The sequence below is a fragment of the Lepeophtheirus salmonis genome, chromosome 6 (assembly GCF_016086655.4).
Source record: "Lepeophtheirus salmonis chromosome 6, UVic_Lsal_1.4, whole genome shotgun sequence".
NCBI classification, from domain to species: Eukaryota; Metazoa; Arthropoda; class Copepoda; order Siphonostomatoida; family Caligidae; genus Lepeophtheirus; species Lepeophtheirus salmonis.
The window spans coordinates 58,528,307-58,543,807 of record NC_052136.2 but is presented as its reverse complement, the minus strand read 5'-3'; the positions used below and the strand labels follow the sequence as shown (position 1 = coordinate 58,543,807).

Below are 15,501 nucleotides of genomic sequence, written 5' to 3'. Positions count from 1 at the left end.
GTAAATATAGGTTTTTCTTAAGTTCTGGATCGTATGTGGGCAAGAAAAAATAAAAGATCCCTGTGCATGTAGTCTGCTCATCTCATATTCAAGAATGGTCAGGTCTCCCACTGCAATTATATAATTTGCTTAATAAATATAGATGTTCACTACCTTCAATAGCTGCAAGCAATGCATGCAATAACAAGAAATGTTGAAATAGGACCACGGATTGTTAATTTTAAAGATAATTTAATTTTGAGTACACATTACTTTACACCGAAATAATATTTTATTTTATCTGTGGATGCTTTGTGACGGAGACTTGGAGAGAAATGATCAAAATAATTATGAACTATATTCTTTTGGTATATTTCTTTATGAATAATGTTCAAGCATCTAAGCAAAAAAGGGTTGGTAAGCATTCATATATATTTTTTAAAAGATAGATATAGTTTTCAAGAATGATTTATTCCTAATATGATTAGAAAAAATACATAGAAAAAAATATGCCGAAGATTAAATCAAAAATATTTTGTTGTAACTGTTTATGACTTTTTTTTTTAATCTAATACCCCAAAAAATCTTTAATTCAAGTTACCTGTAGAACGGTTGGTGGAGCATCTTCAGGGAGACAATGTGTATTCCCGTTCATTTTCAAAGGAAAGCAATACAATGGATGTACAGTCTTGAATTCTTTTAGCTTAACCCCATGGTGTTCTACTAAAGTAACCAGTTCGGGAGTTCATATAAAAGGAAATTGGGGAGATTGTGATTTGACTTCATGCAAATTGGATTTCGGTACGTATTATTTGTTTTATTTTTAACAATTTTCTAATATTGATATTCGAACAATGATTGTTTCCTTTACAATTAGATGGAATGAGCGTTCCAACTAGTAATTAGTCGCTCTTGAGACCAAATTCTGGAGAAAGTTCATCATTTAACGGGGTACTATCTTTTGGAAGTAAGTATCTACATTGCTCAGTGATTTCAAACCTTTTCATTACTCTGGATTTTTCTTTAAAGAGTAGCTAGTTTTAAGGGCTTTTTATAAAAAAATAGTCAATATATTTATTAGGAATTTTTAATGGTCCTTTTTTTTTTAAATAAATTTTCATAATCTCGCGGATCTTTTCTACGACGCAATGCCCCAGTTATGAATCATTGACATAGATAGTTATCCATTCAATAATGTTCCTTTTTTACATTTAGCAACTAACTCTGGAGGAGGTTCATCACCCAACGGTCAACCATTTTTTGGCAGTAAGTATATAAACATAAAAAAAATTTTTTAGTTCGATATCTAATTATAGTACATAGTACTTAACAACAAATCGCTGATCACGAATCTGTAATTAGTCTTTTCGTATCAATCTGTTTTTTGATAATTTTCGATTTTAAACTTTCAGTTTCTTTTACCCTTTTTAGAAATTTGAGAATACTTTTTAAGAAAGAAAATAATCAGTAATCCGTATGAAAATATACTTATTAATTGCAAAATTATAGGCTAATTTCAAATATGAGTATATACACCATTTAGACTCATCAAAGCCTGAAAAAAAACCTGAGAAAAAGATAAAATCTAGTTTTTGTAAGGATTTTCTTTGGAAAGAAATAACACCTCGATTTTTCATTTTGTGTTTACGCTGAATGGGCTCAATGAAAGCGTATATAACTGGTATTTCATTTATAAAAGAGTACAATCCCCTCCGTCTAAAATGTAACCCTTTTTTCAAATGGCGCGCCTTTGTTTTATTTGTTATATTTCGATGTTTAATCCTTATAACATTTTATTTACAATTTTCTTAAGAAACAATAGACAGAAAATAACCAAAGTCAGCCCATAAATAAGAGTGTCCTACCCCAAAAAAAATGGAACAATACAGAGCTGCAATTCTAGAGCTATCCGTGCGTACAAAATCACAATCATAGAACTCCACATTGCTTGTTTGTAACCACTCTACTGTGGACCGGTGACCGCGAGAGGCACACCAAATGCTTCCACATGGTTCTGATCAAGGCCACAGAGGCCAAAAAAATTGTTTGTGGCATTTAAAGGTAAAGCTTAACGCAGATGGGGTTAATTGACCTTCAATGACCTTCCTTATGAATTTGACGGCAGTCAGACTACAATGTATCGCTTGGTGAAACAAAACTTAAACCTTAATGCCTACAAGAAAGGTCCTCGTCAGGGTTTGAAGCCTTCGGATCGAGTAAAGCGTGTGACCCGGTACAAATTTCTCAGAACAAGTAAGACTATTGGCCTCCCCAGAGCCCCGACAGTTCCACCAGGAACTTAGTACTTTTGGCCACCTCAAGGGGAAGCTTACGGGAGTCCAATATACCATAAATAAAAACGGAAGGCCGCCCATCATCACTGCTTTAGCAAAAAAAATGAATTATTTATTTTTTATCTCGATTACAATTAATAAAAAATGTATACAACTATCAAAAAATACACCTTATATTTCAATTTAAAAAAAAAAGTCGATTTTGATTGATTTTTGGTCAATTAAGTTTTAAAAATTGTTAAGAAATTTAATAAAATAGGCTGGTTAGGTTGGATTGAATATAGATTGTAATAATATTCCTGGGGAAAAAATTGAATACCTTATGAGTTTATAACTAACTATGTAATTGATAATTTAGATGAAAGGGTATTAAAACAAGTTTATTGATGCTTCGTATTCAAAATAATTCATTAGTATTCACTAGTTTTGAAACTCAGTCCAGCACCGAATTTTTTTTTCGGTTCGGTCTTAAGTTATTTTTTCTGTCCAGACCGTGGTCTCATATCGTGGACCAATTTTTTTCGGGCTCACTTTATAGACCGATTTTTTTCTGTCTCAATTCATGGACAGATTTTTTTCAGTCTCATATATTATGATAGAACATTTTTTTTTTCTAGATCAACTGTCATTCATTTTTCCAAAAAAATCTCAAAAGTACACGTTAAGTTCTAGAAAAAAATACTGTATACATATAAGAGACGGTGTGATCAAAATTAATCTGAGCTATCTCTGTTTAAACTTTGTATAAACTCATTATACTTGAAACAACATATAATCTCAATTTATCTGTAAAATCAGTCTAAACCGAATTTTTCCTTTGGACCAACCTAGACCGAATTCTCCTTTGGGACCGTTCTAGACCGAATTTTTATATGAGACCGGTCCAGACCGAGCTTTTTTTGTTGGACCGAATTAGTTCGGTCAAACAAAAATATAATGGTCTCAGACCGGTCTAGGATTTCCAGACCGAAACCCAACACTAGTATTCACCCATATAGTTAGAAACAAAATTGAGCAAAAAGTAAAATCGTTCATTTTATTAGATTTTTTGGTGGTAAAGTTATTCCTGCCAGACGGGAAAGTAATAAAAAGAAGCTAAGCTCCATTCCTGATTATTACATGTGTCTAGAATTCCCTGATTGGAACTAATGCGTTCCAATCATGGAATTCAAATAATATTTTATCGCATTGGTTTAAAATGTCGAAAATCTTATCTATTACACCTTCTATGGTTATCACATCACTTCTTTTGGTGATTAATAACTGAGACCAATCCCTTTGGGACCTTAGAAGTTTTACCTTAGATGTTTACAGGCATACTCTTGAATTTGGTTGAGCTTACACTAGATTCAGCATCTTTTCTTAATCTATATTTTAATGAAATATTTAGCAATAATAAAAAAAACGAATGGATATATAGAAACTTGTACTCAAAGGAGATATACGTATTTCTTACACGGCAATTCTGTTGTCAAGTTATATGCAAATAGTGCGCTTGGGGAAATTTCCTGGAAAATAATGAATACACACAGTAAATTATTTTTTTTCAATATGTATATTAATTTTTGTTCTAGGGACCCTCAAAGATAATAGTAGTTATACCCATAACAAAGAAAAAAAAGTCATTAAAGGATCCTTTAGAAACAATTTGTGTCCCCGTTCACTGTTCAAAAATAACAGAAAGCGTGAACACCATTCACTTTCCCTTTCAATCTCTAAGCTTGTAATTTTAGGACCACTAAATCCCTAATATGTGATTTTTACTCGGGAAAAAACACCAAAGAGACATAATGAATATTAAAAATAAAAATTAAATATTGTTAACAGTAGTCTTAACCATTGACGTCTCATATGATACTTATTAATAATTATTTTTAACAAAAAAAAAATGGGATTAAGGAAATTCACATACCCTTGTAGGGGCGAATAAGGAGTTTTCATAGGAGGAAGGGACCATTTATTTTTTTAGGTGGGAGGGAGGAGAAAGACATTAAGACCCTAGACTGCACTTTTGATATTGGAGAGACTAGACGCTCGAGTTATTGTTATAAAGTCAATTTTCATTTTTTTTTTTTTTCGTTTTAAATATATGAGTACCACGTGTTTTATCCGATACACACGGAACAACAATAGTTCCAGGTGGAACATAAAAAAGTACACACTCAAATGATTCAAAGTTCTGGGGATTTCAGTGACTGACTTCTGAATATTTGTTGTTCTTATGAAATATCAGCGTCATAAATATATACATTTTTTATTAATGAAAAAACTGTAATCAGAGAGGTGAAGCAAGGCTTAAGGTCTGAACATTCATTCGTGCAGGTCACATTCCAACTGAAATTTGCAGGCTTATTGGAGTTTGTAGCTGACTAGAACGTTGAAAATTAGTTCGAATATGATGAGAACTATGAAACGAAGGATGGCTCTGGTAATACACCTATTATTATGTTATGGTGAAGTCCTTCAAAACAAATTGGTTCCTTGTACGGTGGAAAAAAACCCCTGAAGGTGATATAAACTTCCAGCAGGATGGAGTTCCTGCACAGACAGCCAAAATTAACCAATCATTCTTGCCTAAAAAAATCAATTTCGGGGCAAAAACAAAGCGGTTATCCCAGATCCCAGTCTTTGACTATTCATTCTGGTAGCATATTGAGATGAAGACATGTAAAGGTGGGCTGCCATATATATCGTGCGTGTACATTTACATGATTATATGATAACACGCCTTAAGAAGCGACATGGTAGGGTAGTAGCCATGAAGGAAATCGTAAATAAGACTTTAATTAGAAAAAAATCCAGACTACATACGCAAAACTTGCAAAACTTTCAGAAGTAGGATCAGTGTCAATGTCACAGATGATGCTAGTAGAATTGAATAAATATATAAAGCAAGCATACTTAAGAATAATTTGTTATTTTTAATTTTTTTTTCGTAAAACGAATGTTATTTGAAATATGAAGCAATTATTTAAAAAAAGTAAACTGTCTAAGTTTCAAGTTCCCCCAGGTCCTACAATCTATATTGACCAGTGTTTTTTTTCATGTTTTTCCTTAGTTGAATTTATATATGTGAATGGTCATTTGAGTTATTGTTCTAAGTTGTACTTCAAGCTATATGATTATAACAAATTATATTCTTAATTATGGTATAGTATCGTTTGAGCGAGTTTGTAAAGATAAATAAAAATTGATGTGATTGTTTATTCTAGATCCATCTACACCTGCAGATTCTCCATCCTCATTTACGCCAAGTAACTATTCCATCAGCTGTTCTTTGATTTCTGTATTTCTTTTGAATTTTCTTTTGAATATTTAGAGTGTGGCGTGACTTCTCAAAATGTTGGAACTAGAATTGTCAATGGACGTATTGCAGGACCTAATCAATGGCCTTGGATGGTTGCTCTTTTGAAATCGAGAAACCTAGAGCATCATTGTGGTGGAACTTTTATTTCGAATCAATATATCCTAACTGCGGCTCATTGTGTAGAAAGGTATTCTTTGTTAAATATTACAGCATTTAAATATGTGAAGGCACAATTAGTTTATACTTGTGATTTGGACTCCAGATTTTCTTAACGTGCTCAAAATTAGGATAGCATGCACTATTATCTATTTTGTCAATTTTCTCCAATTTATTCTTCATTTAAAATCTGGTGAAGATGAAAAGATTTGTACATTTTTTTGGCAAGTTTTTCAAATTACAACTTAAGATTCGCTTAGAAGAATATGACTTTACTAATGTAGGACAAACGAAAGAACAAACCTTTAGTACTGACTACATCAAATTTAGTGTATTTGTCGATCATTATTTGGGAATGAAAACTACGTTCCCGTTTAGTTCAAGCCTGATACGGTACAGTCTTGCATATTAGTCCTAAAAAGTATAAAGTTTTGTCCTTTACGAAGTAGCTCAACTTTATTTTTACAATTTCATTTTTTTTTTTTTTCAGTTTAACTTAACATTTTCGTACATAATAATTATTAATTAAGTAATTTATGTCTGCATGAAAATGTTTCACAATTAATTATAAATAAATCGATTATTTGACACAATGTGATAAGTGATTAATATTTTAGAGATATAAAGATTAACCAAACATTTTTTATTGCTTCATTATTAAATATTCCATATGGAAATTAAAAAAGTTAAACTAAAGAAATCAGTCCAAATTGAACTTTTTTTTTGTACTCAAATATTTTTAAATCATAATGGGTTATTCTTAAGTTTTACCCATAATATAAAAAAATTGAGAAAAACCAGAAAAAAATGCTTCTTTCCAAATGTGATCCTTCATTTTACTTTATTTCTGTATGATTATGCCTGTTGGACGTTTAAATACCTTAATTTTGTTGTATAGTGTAATTAATCCATGAAATTTTACAACTGAGCTATATTGTTTTCGTTTAATTTATTTTAAGATAATATTTTAAGACCTTACCTATAAATCACTACTACACAATGACCTTAAGGATGCAATCTCGTCGAGGTAGGTGAAAGTTAAGTGATTGCATTGCTTCTTATATAATTGACAGGGTTGATCTCTTTTAGTGGTACACTTTATTTCAATTTTAATAAATCGAAAATAAGGCTTCAAACTCGGCGAAAGATAGGTTTTGTGACTCAAGATTCCTTATGTAAAGTTTCGACTCAGTTAAAAACAAAACAAACGAGAACGAGTAAAATGGAGGAACAAAGGAGGGGAATTTTGTAGCTTCTCTCACGAGGCATGTCCCCCATGGCCCTATCCAAGGAGCACAGGTACAGCCGTACCACTGTTTATACTGCCAGAGACTTATTCACCGCCACCATGATACTGGGTGTTATGGCCAGCACAGTTGATGTCTGCCCTCTCATTTTTGTGGAGAGGAAGGAGCAGCTCCATAGAGCTGCTTACGTGGAACTTCTGGAAAAGAAAGTGGTACCTTAGACCAAAGAAAAGTTTCGGGGAAGCTTTGTTTTTACTGAAGACGGAGCTCTATCTCATCGTGTTACTAAGATCCCGGCCTTCCTTACTGACAACCTTCCGGACATTTGGGGCCTCAAAATGTGGCCATCCTTCTCTCCATACGCAAACCCCATGTAATACTCTATCTAGACGTGTCAGGAGAGGAGGGCGAGTACTACTCCTCACAGGAGTGTCCAGTCTCTAGAGCCTTCCATCAAGAAGGAGTGGACCAAGCTCGTGTCTAACAAAATAGTCCAGGTCTTCAAGGGATTTAGGTCTTTTATTTAGGATGTGAGGGCTCACATTTTGAATAAAAGTCGTGCCGAACACTATTTCTATATGATTTTTGTTAGATAAATGTCCTCACAAAATCTCTCCTTGAAATTTTAAATTTAAAAATAATAACATGTGTACCATTAAATAAGATCAACCTAGTAAATAATAAGTGTAGTAAAAAGTTCTCCATTTATAGAATTAACTTATTTGCTCCCCCAAGCCATATAAAAAGTAGCTGATCCTAAAAGGGTCTTAGTTCAGTAGTACCATATGTCTCACTCTCGCCTTCTCCACGTGGACTTTTTTTTATTACAAATATATATACTCTATTTGTAGGGGAGTACCGTCCAAGAAAAATTAGAGGCAATACTATGAATACCCATAATCCCTTATTATCTATTAAATAAATAATACTGAATGTGATATGTAATGTGTTTTAGCAACGTGAGGTGAAGCACAAACAGTGAGAACTATAAAGCCTTGCTGATCACATCATGCATTTTCTCCAACTCTTATTATTACTGTTTCATTCTTGAGAAGAGAACACATATGAATTGATAAGTACAGTGTGGTCGAAGAAATCGTGTACTTATGTATACGTGACTGATATGAACGGTTTATGTAAGAGCCGTAAGGAGTAGAAGGTTGGCATTTTTATTCAATGAAGTATATAATTACTACAATTAAAATTCAAAATGACCCTCATTGACCGGAACCATGGCCTCCACCAAAGGTCTGAAGATGGAACATACCCTTGTCACATACTCCTTTGACATGTTAGCCCACACATCTTCAACAAAAGCCTTTAGAACTTCAAGACTTGCATGATGAGTGCAGCAAGCCTTCCTCTCCACATTGCCCTAGATCCCAAAGTCCAAAGGCGAACAATCTGGAGAAGAAGGCGGCCACATTGACCAAGGGCAAAAATCGTCCAAATTCATATCACACCACTTTTGAGTTTTAGCCTTGTAGGCTGGTGCTGAATCTTGTTGCCAAACAATCCCTGAGGGTAGGTTTGGTCCATCCAAGGCTTTACGACCTCATTCATGACCTTAGCATACTCCTCTGTGTTGATTTGAGACCCTTTGGGAACCAGTACGGAGGCATTGCCTTGCCATCAGATTCCACCACACCCAACATCAAGACCCCGGCCAGGCGCTTTCTCCTGTTGATAGGGGGAACCTCTTAGGGACTTGTGGCAAAATAACAATCGTTTTGTGCCTTTCTTTTCTGCTCCTCCAAAACTTCTCATCACTAAAGATGCACACAGCATTAGAATTTTTCTTTATCCAGTTCAGAAGTATTTTTCCTTTGGTCACTCAAATTGCCATGATGGTCTTGGTTGATTGGTTAGGTTTGGTCCATCCAAGGCTTTACAACCTCATTCATGACCTTAGCATACTCCTCTGTGTTGATTTTGAGACCCTTTGGGAACCAGTACGGAGGATTGAAAATCAAACATAATTATCCAAAATTTGGTAAACCTGTGAAGGACTAATGTTAACCAATACATAAACCAATAAACTCCTAGAATGTGGCAAAATACAGTCATTAATAAAAAAATAAAATACTTTAATATGGTGTTATGTCTTGCATGTAGTGATAACCACAGGGGAAAAAAAGTCATTATACTGCAACTCAAGTCTATTCTCAAGTCTTTGCTGACAAGTCTATTTCCATGAATCTTTTTATCCAGTCCCCGAATTTCTTTCTAGCCAATTTAAGCATTTCAAGCTCATAATTATTTTGGAGGGTCTGTAGTGTTAATGATTTTCTTGAATTCAGTGTGTATTATTTTTATAATGAAAATCAAGATGCGAGTCTTTGATAGTGAGATCAAGTTGAGTGGGACAGTCTTCAAAATATGAACTCAAGTTTAAGTTGAGTTGCAAGTTTCGAATCCTATCTACCAATTCGAGTGATAATACATTCGTTAATTAATACTTTGGCCGCAATATATTGCTTATCGGTCTTTGTTCTTGTACACAAATTCGAAACCGTTGAAATGAAAGAACCGAGACCGGGACTGGGACCGATAGAACTGCTGAACTTGAACTTGGCACGATCTTGTCCAAATGTGCTAACCGGGGGGGGGTGAGAGGGCAGAGGGTTGGTACAAAGTTGGATTTTCTGTGTTACCCGTCTTTTCAATATACATATATATGAAGTTTAAAAAGGACAGGTTTGAGTATTTTTTTGTAGAAGTGCAAAAAAATATTAGTCGTGTAGAATTGAATGGTAAATGGGGCAACAAGTGGAGTGTCTAGAAGAAAATATTAAGGTAAAATTAAATCGTTGGACTTCGGGAAGAAGAAATATGAATGGAGCTTATAGCCATTCCAGAGAAAGCACACTTCAAAAAATAGTCGATATATGTGGAGCTGAAGAAACTGCTAAAAAGGATTACTAAAGTTAAGGAAAACAAGTGTTAAATAGATAGTTATGGATAGGAGTGAGATCCGAAAATTTATTGAGGCAAATGATAAGAGTTCAATATGGAAGAATACAAAGAAAAGAAAAACCCCTTTACATTGGGAAATGAAGGAAATAGTAAAATCCAGATTTTGTTTATAAAATCAGCTTAGAAGACAGTGTCCTGCATAGGAAAAAGATTGTAGAATTTGTAAAAAAATAGGCCATTTTAGGTACTCAAGAATGATTAGGAAAGGAGATTCCTTTAACAAAATAAAAAATAACAGAGGCACAGTAACACTATCGATTTTTTTTTTGAAAAATCTTTATGGTTCTGTTAAAAATAAAAAGCAAAGATGGATGCCTATGCAAAGTTTTTAGGCCGTACCGGATTCAGGATGTGAAATGACTATAACCAATCAACAATTCCTTCAAAGGATGAGTATTACTCTAAAGATGTTGAAGGAATCTAAAGTTAACTGTATTAGTGGTACAACTTGAAGTTTGTTCACAATATTAGAAAATATTAATCATCTTAATATCATCTATGAATCGGAAGAAGTGGAAGAAGAAACCCCGGTTGTTACTAAAAAGGTTGGAATGATACTCTTCACCTTGGGGAAGATATATGTTCAAAAGATGACCAATAGAATTAAATGATACAAATGATGTTTTAATCATATGATTGACCCAGTCAACAGCAGCCTTAACAACATGAAGAAACTGGTAGACGATATTTTGATATTGGACAAAAATTTCAAGGATCATGTAATTAGGGTCGAAAAAATGTGATGTATCAGCAGACAATTTAGAACTTCATTCAATACATACAAGTTTCAAATTGCCAAAAAAAGAAGTCGAATATATTGGATATATTGTTGTAGGAGAAGGTATCACCTTCTCCATCACATATCTCTGAATTGCGTTCATTTTTGGGAATATTCAATGAAATTGAATGGTTTTCTAAAGATATTGCGAAATTTGCAATATCATTACGTTCATTAATATGAAGCATAAACTAATTTGAATGGCCAAGAGAGCAGGAAGAAGCTTTTAAAAACTTTAAGAAGTGTATGGGGAAACTGCCTCAGAAGAGTCACTTTGTTCCAGGAAGAGTGACTGTATTAGTGACTGATGCAGCGAAGAAAACGGGGGTTTGGTTATGCCTTGAAGCAGGTGGATGAAAATGGAAATGTAATTTGATCGAAGCTAATTCAAGATGGTTGAGTAAATCGGAGGAAAATTATGGGATGACTACTATGGTAATGATGTGTATTTATTAGGCCACAAAGAAGATCAATTTATATTTACAAGGTGTGGAACACTTTGGAATAGAATAAGAGAATCAAGCTCTAGTTATTATTATAAATAAGAAAACGTTAGACGATATAGATAATTAATCTGCGATAAAGAGAAATAAAAGAACAAACTCAAATGTGGTATAATTTTGCAGTGAAATGGAAGCCGGGGTGGGGTTTCTTTGTCGTTTCTGGAGCACTTTTAAGAAAACCATATTGGAAATCTGTAAGCAAAGATGTGTTAGAAGATATTGGCACAGCTCAGGAAACAAGACGCTGTTATTATTAAGTGATTATCTTCCTAGATCAGATAGATGGTGGACATATAAGAGACAAGAAATTAGAAAAATTGAAAGAGTATGCTAAAGATGATAAAAGTTATTAAAACTAGTAGAATATGTTATCAACGGATTTGGGAAAAATCTTAGAAAGTTACCAGAAGAAATACAGATTAATTTGAATTTACAAAACGAATTATCTATATTCGAAGGATTGGTAACAGTGGATAATAGACGAATTGGCCAGGGATTAATTTTGAAATTGAAAGTATGATAAGGAAATTCAAGGAATGGCAAAGCTTACTACCAAGTTCGGAGCTAGAGTATCACTTATGATGTCCAAAGGTTCTTAGTGCGTTTCTATCACTTGTAGTATATTTACAGAGAAAGGAAATAATGTTTTGATATATGTCGATCAATACTCAGGATTTTCAACACTACACTATTTCGAGAAAAGTAGTATAAGATCAAAAATTATGAAAAAAGTAATAGACAGATAGGGTACACATTTTGCTTCAAAAGAAATCCAGAACTTTTTGGATGAAAGGGAAGTTGGGTGGAGATGTTCATCATCCCACAATTCCTAATCAAATGGTTCAGCCGAAGGAAATGTGAATAGGTTTCAATATATGGTAAAAAAATTAATATCAGATGGTAGAGTGGATATGTCCCTAATAAATTGCAGACTACTGGAGATGAGAAATACACCAAAGGAAAATGGAATTACCGCGGCAATGTTAGCGTTTGGACATGATATGAGGTTATTTTTTCCAATGCTATCCTATAAAATTCGTTGATCATGTTATTGGGGGAAAAGAGGAAGTTACGATGTAGAGGTTGAGTAGAATCTCATCTGATAAATATTCCGATATCTATAGTGTATATATCTACCTTATATTAATGACCCATATATATGGATTATATGAGTTACAGATATGCTAAATTTCATTTCTAAGCTTATCTACTGTAAATAATAACTCACCAAATGTTCACTTTAGTCAAATCCTGTTCTTTGCGAAAAATTATCGCGGAAGGCACTTAAATACACCTAAACAACTCATTCTAATCTCTAACTCTACTAAAGTTACTATTTTTATATATTAGACGGTACCAAAATGACAAAAGTTGGGAATTTGGTATCGCCTGATATCTTTTATTTTGCATTATATTCCTCTAGCTTAGTTTCAAAAATATTGACAATAAATTAATATTATCTTTCGGTACCGCGTATTACGCGCATATATTTTGACGTTTCTCTTCATTTTCATTACTCCAATCTCATTTTTCTACATATAATAACTGTGAAATATATTATTACTAAATATACGTTTTTTTGTTCATTTATACCCAATAAGACACCCTCTTTTAGGACTACTAAAACTGTCAATTAAACTTAAAAATACGATCCTTTATTTAATATTCCTTAATTTCTAGTGTTGATTTGTTTTTATTTAAATTATATTTCTATTTTTACATACTATAAGTTTGGTTTTTTTGATTTATGATGAATATATATTTATTTTTTTCGATAACCTCTCAAAAAAGAAACTATGAATCAATAATTGATTTTAATTACTTTTTCGTTTCTTTAATTGGGAAAATTAAAGGTAATTTTAATTTTAAATTTGAACTAAAGCGTTGGTTACTTCTTTTACTGTACGTTCACAACTCTATGTGTGGTATGGTATTTTGAAAAGTCGAAGCGGTGAAGAGACAAAACTAATCAGTTGACTTTGAGGAATGACTACTGTGATGAAAGATCCAGTGGCGTTGCTTCAATCCTGTTTATTAATAATTGAAGTAGCATCCCAATTAAGGTTTGATGAACAATGTGGCCATACACTGATATCTCCCAAATCGCTTTCATCTCTGATGTCTCTTATTTTTGATATCCTGAATTGTCTATTTTCTTGCTAAGAGCTTCATAGGAAAGTATATGCTTTTAAACGACTTTTTTATCCCGGAAAGTCATTATTATCTTCACAAAAGCTTTTTTAACTTAATAAATTGTATAATGGACGATACTCATAGCAAGTGACACTGATGTGTCATTCATTTTTAAATAGGCAAATAATATACATAATTACATGATAGTAATATATATCTGATTAATTATGAAAAAAATACCATTCTTTGATTAAATAGAAATATAATAAATCTACCATCAAGTATTGCAAAATAAATATACATACATATATGCAAGATTAATAGAAGTACAAGGTTAGACCATCATATAATCCGGCTTGCAAGAATTTTCAATCTGATGTATTGTACCGACCGCCTGGCACGACAGGCAGGTTTTGACAAAACCCGCAACCACTCATAGTTTATGACGTCACTATTCCTAGAACTTTCAATTTAATTTATCGTTCCGACTGCTGGGCAAGAAAACAGATTTTGACAAAACACTCAAGCACTCATTTACTATGATGACAACATTAAAGCGGGGTGGAAGTCAAACATAAGTCGTACACACGGTATGGTATAACTTTGACATATATATAGATAATATTAGGTGTCTACCATCGTTGAGACTCGGTCCAGAACTGATTTTTCTTTTTGGTTCGGTCTTAAGGGATTTTTTCTAGACCGATTTTTTAGTCCAGACTTCGGTCTCAGATCGTGGACCATTTTTTTATTTTTGGTCTCACTTTGTAGATCAATTTTTATTCCGTCTCACCTTATGAACCTATTTTTTTCAGTCTCATATTTATGAGAGACCAATTTTTTTTTCTAGATCAACAGTCATTTATTTTTTTCAAAAAAATCTCAAAAGTACACGATAAGTTCTAGAACAAATACTGTATAAATATAAGAGACGGCAGGATCAAAATTAATCCGAGCGATCTCTGTTTAAACTTCGTATAACTTCATTGTATTTGAAAAAAACAACAACATATGATGCCATCTTATAAACAATTTATCTTTAAAATCTATTTGTGTAATGCTCAATGAAACTAATTCATTTTTAATATAAATATTTACACATATATATTTTAATAAAGTAATAAAAATTATTTCTCAGGAAGATGTTTATCAGATAAGTTTTGACTGTTTACACAATTAAACATCAATTATGGCTTTCATCATTCAAAATTTAAAAGAATCAATGTAAAAGTGTTTCTATATAATATAATTTTTTTTTAATAAAATAGTATTATACTTTTAGATACGATCCATCGGAATTGATTGCACGTCTTGCTGAGTTTAATCTAAGTTTGAGAAATGAGACTCCTTCTTTCGATGTTCAAATTACCGAAATCATTATCCATGAAAGATATCAAGATTACACCTATCAAAACGATATCGCTATTATAAAGTTAATACGTCTTGTAAAGTACTCAGAAACTATAAATCATATTTGCCTTCCACCTCGGAACAAGTTTTTCACGGGACAAGAGGCGTTAGCGATTGGATGGGGGCAACAATATTTTGGAGGACCATTTTCAGATGTTCTTTTGCAAGTAAAGGTGAATGTATGGGCTCAAGAACCTTGTACCCGAAACTATGCGAGAAAGAATCGAAATATCACTAGAGAAATGTTATGTGCAGGTAATGGTGGAAGAGACTCTTGTGGAGGAGATTCTGGAGGGCCTCTCAATTGTTTGAATGAAAAAGGAGTTTGGGAACTATGTGGAGTTATTTCATTTGGATTTCGCTGTGCTTTAACAGAATATCCTGGTGTGTACGTAAGAGTCACCCAGTATATTGATTGGATATCACAAAAAATATATTAATTTATAAAAACCAATTGATGTAATATCTCGTATATAAATTGACCCAACAGCAATTCATTCAATTCATTGAGTTTAATGAAAATAAGTAAAATGAGTTAGAAAATAAAATATGTGTCATAAGCTAAGTTCTGATATTTTTATGTAGAATCTGTTAAAATGGTTATCTAATTTTCAGAATTTAGATTATAATTTATTTGCATTATTAATCAATAGGTTTTTTAAAAATTATCCTGTTAGTATTGAAAAATAGTGATCAATTGACTATGATGACACTTCTA

General features: G+C 32.8%; 1 protein-coding gene across 2 annotated transcripts; it reads left to right on the top strand.

The window, feature by feature from the left end:
• LOC121120107 (proclotting enzyme) lies at window positions 1-15,223 on the top strand. Of its 2 annotated transcripts, XM_071889793.1 has the most exons (7): window positions 1-396; window positions 577-780; window positions 857-946; window positions 1,195-1,245; window positions 5,486-5,527; window positions 5,593-5,767; window positions 14,656-15,223. In XM_071889793.1, exons 6-7 carry the CDS (start codon window positions 5,670-5,672, stop codon window positions 15,221-15,223), a joined length of 666 nt encoding a protein of 221 aa, XP_071745894.1. In that variant the 5' UTR covers window positions 1-396; window positions 577-780; window positions 857-946; window positions 1,195-1,245; window positions 5,486-5,527; window positions 5,593-5,669. The 2 variants fall into 2 exon arrangements, with proteins under 2 accessions (XP_071745894.1, XP_040570873.2); XM_040714939.2 differs by lacking the exons at window positions 1-396; window positions 577-780; window positions 857-946; window positions 1,195-1,245 and having other exon boundaries at window positions 2,952-5,527.
• The last annotated feature ends 278 nt before the right edge of the window (window positions 15,224-15,501 follow it).